At 38.0% G+C, this 7,287-nt stretch overlaps 1 protein-coding gene across 1 annotated transcript in view; it reads left to right on the top strand.

The window, feature by feature from the left end:
* Positions 1-3,398, top strand: part of LOC121369487 — a 10,747-nt gene extending 7,349 nt beyond the window's left edge. The window contains exons 4-5 of the mRNA XM_041494593.1: positions 1,122-1,213; positions 2,275-3,398. Coding sequence (XP_041350527.1) covers positions 1,122-1,213; positions 2,275-2,475 — 293 coding nt within the window. The 3' untranslated portion in view covers positions 2,476-3,398. The remainder of the gene's footprint in view (positions 1-1,121; positions 1,214-2,274) is intronic.
* The last annotated feature ends 3,889 nt before the right edge of the window (positions 3,399-7,287 follow it).

The raw sequence follows: 7,287 nt of genomic DNA, 5'->3' as shown, positions 1-7,287 counted from the left end.
AATTAATCAATGTGCTCCAGTGGAGTTGTTAAACAAAATACGTTTTCCAATAGCCGATCATTAATAAATCAATGTGCTCTAGTGGTGTCGTTAAACAAAATAAACTTTTAACTTTCATGGGACAATATTTCAGAATCTACGATAACCGGAAGTCGATTCGCGTGACTTTCCCCTAGGTAACCGATTGTTTGGTTACGTGAATTATATTAGCGTCAGCAGTAAATTGTCTAATCGGTGATCTCAAACTTGCATTGAGCAAATATTCACCACGCAACCGATTGACCGTCTGTGTCAATTTAAACTTAGGTAATCGACACACGAAAGAACAACTGTTCGCGTGAAATATCATGAACTATTAGTGGAAGCAATCACGACTTTTTCTTTGTCCCGGAATTGGCCACTGGCGATGTCAGAGATTAAATCCGGGGTGGGCGTGCCTGAACCTTCGGGACATGTTAAAAGAGTTCCCTTCCCTTCCACTTTTTTTTAAAGGCATATTGTCACAGACCACTGACCTATTTAATGGTCTAACAAAGTATTACCTGAACAAAAATAATTTTATTTGCCTCTAAATGTACTTTATTCAACCATCTTCATAACCACCATACTCCATTTATTAATGATATTTTGTAAAAAAAAATTATTGAATTATGGCGATGGTCAATAATTCAAAAACTAAAATTGCCGAGAGGGTTGACATGGGTTTCACTCCATCATAGTTCAGTTAAGCTGATGCGATAGCTAGATTTGGTTTCCAACAATTAATTTAATTTTTATTTATTATCCATTTTTAGAGAAATAAGGTCCTTAAATCCGTGGCAGTATGCCTTTAACATCTTTTCGATTCTGCCGTTTGCAGATTTTGATATCGGAATACGGTTTTGTCGTTCACATTCGTTAGTGTGCTATAGAATATTGAATTTGCCTTCTCTTTTTTTCTTCTTTTTGTTAAGTTCCACCCTCTCCCTAAAATGAACCTGTCCCTAACCCTAATGGGGGAATCGTCTTGTCTCGGCCTCTCTTCGCTATCTACTGTCCTAGTTTGATATTATACTATTAAAATCACTCACTCGCTTTCTGCGATTGTTATTGTATTAACATGTTTTAACCGATCGTTACAGGCCCGGCTCGTCTGGAAGAGTGTGTGAAGGAAACCAACAAGACGGCCGAGGTCTTGAAAGCCAAATACACTCAAGCATTGGCTCAGTTTGGTGTGAGTTTTTGTACTTATTCAAAGGGAGATAACTAGTATATAAAACTAATATGAGTGAGAGAGGAAAAGATGAGAGAGAGAGAGAGAGAGAGAGAGAGAGAGAGAGAGAGAGAGAGAGAGAGAGAGAGAGAAGAGAGAGAGAGAGAGAGAGAGAGAGAGAGAGAGAGAGAGAGAGAGAGAGAGAGAGACTGACTGACTTAAAGTGGCAGACCCTTGTTTTTTAAAAACTACTACGTATTTGTTTTACTATTAAAGTCGGTTTTTTATAATTTAAATTAGGGGTACTTACATTTTATCAGAAGTGGTTCTGGTCATCCAGGTTTTTGTAATACCCTAGTTGTAATTTTCATAATTCTAAAAACGCACGTTCGGCTGAGAAGTAATGATTATTAAACAAGATCTAGTTATGTTTAGGGTATTTCCTTGTTTAAACATCACAGACTTTAGCTGCTCTCTGTTATATAACCTTATGCAGAGGTGTTACAGGTTTGTAGATGAACTAAACGTAGTGTCCACTTTTACGGGCTAAAACTAGGGTCTGCACCTTTAAGTTCACTCCACCGTAGTGGCGTTTATCGATATAGCTTCTTTATATTTGTTTCAAAACATTGTAATGTACTATTAGTATTGCACTAGTTATAGTATATGTGTGCATGTTTGTGTGCATGTTTGTGTGTATGTGCGTGTGCGTGTGTGTGTGTGCGTGTGCGTGTGTGCGTGTGTGTGTATATTAACATATACTACTCACTGCCTTGGTAGGGTGTATAAACCTTGTCGCCAACTTTTTTTTATCTGAATACAATTACAATCCATGGTAGACCTAAAGCGATTTTTAAAAATCTATTTTATTGGGGGCACAATTAAAATAATAAAGGTCGATCCTGTTTTTAAGCTAAGGTCGGTTTGTAGCAAACAAGTTTCTTTTGCCTTATTGGTATACATTACGTTTGTAAATACTTATCACAGATAAATATAAAAGTAACAAAGTTGGCACTTGTAACCATGATAACACATCTTTAAGAGTTTTTACGAAAGTGTGTTTTTATCTCTTTTTCACACAGCTTAACGGCCAGTTTCATAAAGTGGAAGGAAAACACGCACACGTCTGGCATGAGGTCATCCAGTTTGCGCAGTCGCAGAATGCCAAGCTGATCGTGATGGGTTGCCGCGGGCTCGGCAAACTTCGCAAGACCATCATAGGCAGCAACAGCGACAGCGTCCTGCACCACTCCAACATCCCAGTCCTTGTCTACAAGAGTTAGACGTCGTCGTGGTGGTCTGCAGCATTGCGTTTGTTCTCACGAGTCGCGGCGTGAAGACAACGTAGATGGGTTTGATATTATGGAAGATTAAATGATGGATTTTGTTTCTGAATGTTGCCACTCTTAAGAAGTCTTCTGAAGGATGTCAAACCATCTGGCAGCTCAAGTGGACGTTATACTGTGGCAGTTTTAAGTTTTAACTATTATTAGTATATCATATTTTTACGTTATTTTACTAATTTACTATACTAGCGCTGGTGCACATTACAAGCTCCCATCTTGTCTTCCCGTCATGTTCTTCAACTGGTTTTACTAATAGAAAGCGCAAACTTATGTAGTAGCTCAAGTGTCCTTTAGCCGTATTCTGATTATATGGAAATGCTCTTCACATTTTGTTCACATGTGAATACTCTAGACGTATTCTGATTATATGGAAATGCTCTTCACATTCTGTTTACATGTGAATACTCTAGACGTATTCTGATTTTGTGAGAATTCTCTCCATATTCTGTTTACATTAGAATCGTTTTACCGTGTTCTGATTATGTGGAAATTCTCTCCACATTCTGTTTACATGATAATCATTTAGCCGTTTTCTGATTATGTGAGAATTCTCTCCATATTCTGTTTACATGAGAATCTTCTAGACGTATTCTGATTATGTGAGAATTCTCTCCATATTCTGTTTACATGAGAATCCTCTAGACGTATTCTGACTATTGTTGGGAATCCTAAATGCGTATTACTGTTGGTGTATTCCCAGGATTAGAAGGATTAGACTATCATTTAATGTATTTTAACAGATGTACTAAGGACATTGATTAATGGAAAAATTTATAGTGGCATGCGTTTTTTTCTGTTATAACCAGATGTACCTGTATTTACACTCTATATCGTAATGAATATTAAAACGTCTCTATATTCGTATTGTGTAATATTTTGTTTGTTAGCTGACATGGAGACAAATGCTGCAGTCCTGGTTTATTTATTATTTATTATTATCCTGTAGTATTATATTTGAGTTCGTTTATGTATACAGGCAAAACAAACGACTAAAACAAAACAACAACAACAAAACAAAAATTAAAAACAAAACAACACCAAGAACGTTTTTTATAGTGATCATACCGTACATATACAGGCGGTATGACCATACAGCATATACAACAACAAAGAACATTTATCTTCGATATGGCACGAGACGTAGCCCAGTGGTAAAGCGCTCGCTTGATGCGCGGTCAGTCTAGGATCGATCACCATTGATGGGCATTGGGCTATTTCTCGTTCCAGCCAGTTCACCAAGATTGGTATATCAAAGGACGTGGTATGTGCTATCATGTCTGTGGGTTGGTACATATAAAATATTCCTTGCTACTAATGGAACAATGCAGCGGGTTTCCTCTCTAAGACTATAATGTCAAAATTACTAAATGTTTCACATCCAACAGCCGATGATTAATAAATCAATGTGCTTTAAATAAAACAAAACGTAACTTTTCATCTTCTACATACAGCCGATATGACGATGACAAATTTAAACAGAATATATATCTGTAATCATCATATATATATATATATATGACCATATCACATTTAAACAATAAAGTGCTTTATTGGTGTCGTTAAATAAAAAAAATTTAAACTTTTTTCATATTGAATATATGCAGCCGATATGACCATACCACATTTAAACAATACATAATATTTCTCTGCAATCATCTTGTATATACAGGCGATATAACCATACCACATTTAAACAATACAGAATATTCCTCTGCAATAATATTTTATATAAAGTGCTATGACCATACAACGTTTAAACAATATAGAATATTTCTATGCAATCATCTTGTATAATAATGTCAAAATTATCAAATGTTTGACATCCAATAGCCAAGGATTATTAAATCAATGTGATCTAGCGGTGTCGTTAAACAAAACAAACTTCTTCTGCTTCGTGATCTTGTATATATAGGCAATATGACCATACCACATTTAAACAATTCAGAATATTTCTCTGCAGTCATCTTTTATATAAAGTAATATGGCCATACCCCATTAAAACATCTTTCTATAGAGCCCTTGTGTATATCATATATACCATATGACCACACAAGAATAATTCAAGAAAAGTCGAATGAAAAATAAATAAAACAGCAGTCGTATAGATATTAATACTGCAGTTTTGGGAAATTGTATATGAGGCATAACTGATATAGTTTTTTAAGTATTAAAGCCAGAAAGATTATGATTATGCAGACTTCACAAGAGATAATTATAATACGTGACGCCATAACTATATCGGAATTAAACGTTTTACAGTGGAACTGGCGCCAAAACCATGGCTATGTGATGCAAATGTCATGACTCAACATATCGCGTGAACATTTTACGGGCATTGCTGTTGTCATGGACAATACCAACTTTCTTAGTTAAAATAGTTTTAATCCGTATGCATTGTTAAGGCGGGTAATGCTTGGCGCACACCTATCGGTTAATGCCGGCTCGACTGTTGAGTCGGCAGTGGTTTAAAAATGTGCACCTGCATACACTTTGAACTTGAACCTGCACACACCTGCCGACGCGACTGTCTAATCGGGACAAGACTGGAGATTAGATGCGACCGTCGCGTCTTTGCCCTGCACACACCTATTGATTAACGCTGACGCCACTATCAAGTCGGCGTTAATCGGTAGATGTGTAGTTTGACACCCAATAGCCGATGTAATTTTCGTGCTGGGGTGTCGTTAAACATTCATTCATTCATTCATTCGGTAGGTGTGTGCCAAGCATAAGGCTGTGGAACTAACATTCAATGAAACACCAACAGGCCGGCTAACTCAATTCCCTTTTCAGATTATATTGCAAAAATAGTCGTAATTTGTAATAAGATGAAAAAGAAATAAAGTTGATGGAAACACCAGCAGGCTTGATGCTTGAATTCTCATTAAGATTACGATAATACGATGTTCACAGTTTTTAACGAGGCAAACAAGATAACGGCATTCTAGACATAGTCAAGGCATCCGCGCAGGCTACAACGAACAGATTACTGCAATATTATGTGCATAAGTCGGCGCAACGTTCCACGATATTGCTCATTATTAATTTTGAAGAATACAGAGGACAAACCAAGGTCACGTCGGTATAACATAATGAAGACGAAGAAGGGAAAATCTTGCAATTTGTCTTCAGAGGTGGATAGATATTAAATCTTCTCCTTGGCAGAAGAGCTCCCCATCTCTCTTGACACGATTACAGAACGGCTCGTTTATATTAACTGGAAGGAAACCGTCTATACAAAGCAGCGGATAGTGTTCCTGGAAGATATTAACGTCTCGCGCTGTATATACCTGTTGTCTGGCAATTACCGCTCGCTCGCGACCAAGATGTGACGTCTGCCAAGAAAACACTTGACAATACTTTCCTTACAAGTTTCCGCAGTAATGGCGGACCAAACTCGACCTGTTATTTTGGCGTTGGATATGAGTCCACATTCAGAATTTGCTTTCGATTGTAAGTATAGTTGTTGTTAAGCATGTACACATTATTGAACACGTTGTTTCGGCGACCGGAACTCAATTAACGTGTCTTAAAAGCCAGAAAATAATATTTGGCGCCTCTAAGATGTGTGGGGTTTATTCGTGTTGCTGGGGATGTTTCAAGTTAGGAGAAGTGTATTCAGATGGTGTACGATTGTGTGTGCATATGCGTGTGTTTGTGTGTGTATGCGCGTGTGTGTTTGTGTGTGTGTGTGTGTGTGTGTGTGTATGTGTGTTTTTGTGTGTGTAGTGTGTGTGTAGTGTGTGTGTGTGTGTGTTTGTGTGTATGTGTTTGTGTGTGTGTGTGTGCGTGTTCGCGCGTGTGTGTATGCGTGTGTGCATGCGCGCGTGTGTGTAGGTGTGTATGTTTGTGTGTAAGGTTATTTTGTGTGCCTCTCTGAGTTCATGTGTGTTTTTGTGTGGTTGTCGATCTTTGTGTCAGTGTTGTCTACACTGTTAAAAACTCATATTTTTTACTGTTATCTGATTGGATATAAGCACGATACTCAAATTAAAATACCCCCCCCCCCCTTCTTTTAATTTGTTTTCCATTGGGATGCCTTTTTGATGAGTTGGTCCATGTGCCCTGTTCCCGTTAGTCCCCCGAACAATATCTCCTGGATTCGCCCCTAAAAGACTTGTTGCTGTCACTCAGAAAGGAAAGGAATGTTTAACGACACCCCAGCGCATTATAATTAACTGCTATTACTTACTCAACATGGTAATTTTGACTCTAGAGGTCGTTTTAAACAAAATAACATTTGGCTGGGTCAAAGTTCGAGGTGCACCTAACGTTTGATAGAGCAGTTAATACCACAACGTCTGCCATTGGTGATAAATGTGACAGTATTTGTTATTCATCTAGCCAGTAACTTCACACGAACGTAGGAAGGTGCCAAAGAGTGGGGGGAGGGGGGGGGGGGGCACTCTTTTATATTTACACTATTATAAAGCATATATAAAGCAAAATGTCTCAAAGTGGGGGGAACATGCCCCCCCCCCCCCCCCCCCCACGCTTCCTACGCCAGTGCTTCCTGTAATTTAATTTGAATTAGTGTCAGTGTATTAACTACCATTATGCTTGAAACACCTGCGGTATCCTACTAAAAATAGCATGACAATTGTTTTGGGAAACTTGGGCAGTCATAGATGCTATCCGTTATGTCTGAAATGAGCAGCTTAACCCCCAGTTTTTTTTTTCTGATTTACTTTACAGGTGATGGGTTGTAGTATTTATATCCGTGGTGTATATGTTGATTGATACGCTGCA

Source organism: Gigantopelta aegis, chromosome 3, assembly GCF_016097555.1.
Source record: "Gigantopelta aegis isolate Gae_Host chromosome 3, Gae_host_genome, whole genome shotgun sequence".
Classification (NCBI taxonomy): domain Eukaryota; kingdom Metazoa; phylum Mollusca; class Gastropoda; order Neomphalida; family Peltospiridae; genus Gigantopelta; species Gigantopelta aegis.
Note: the sequence above shows the minus strand (reverse complement) of the source record. Positions and strands in the feature narration are given on the sequence as shown.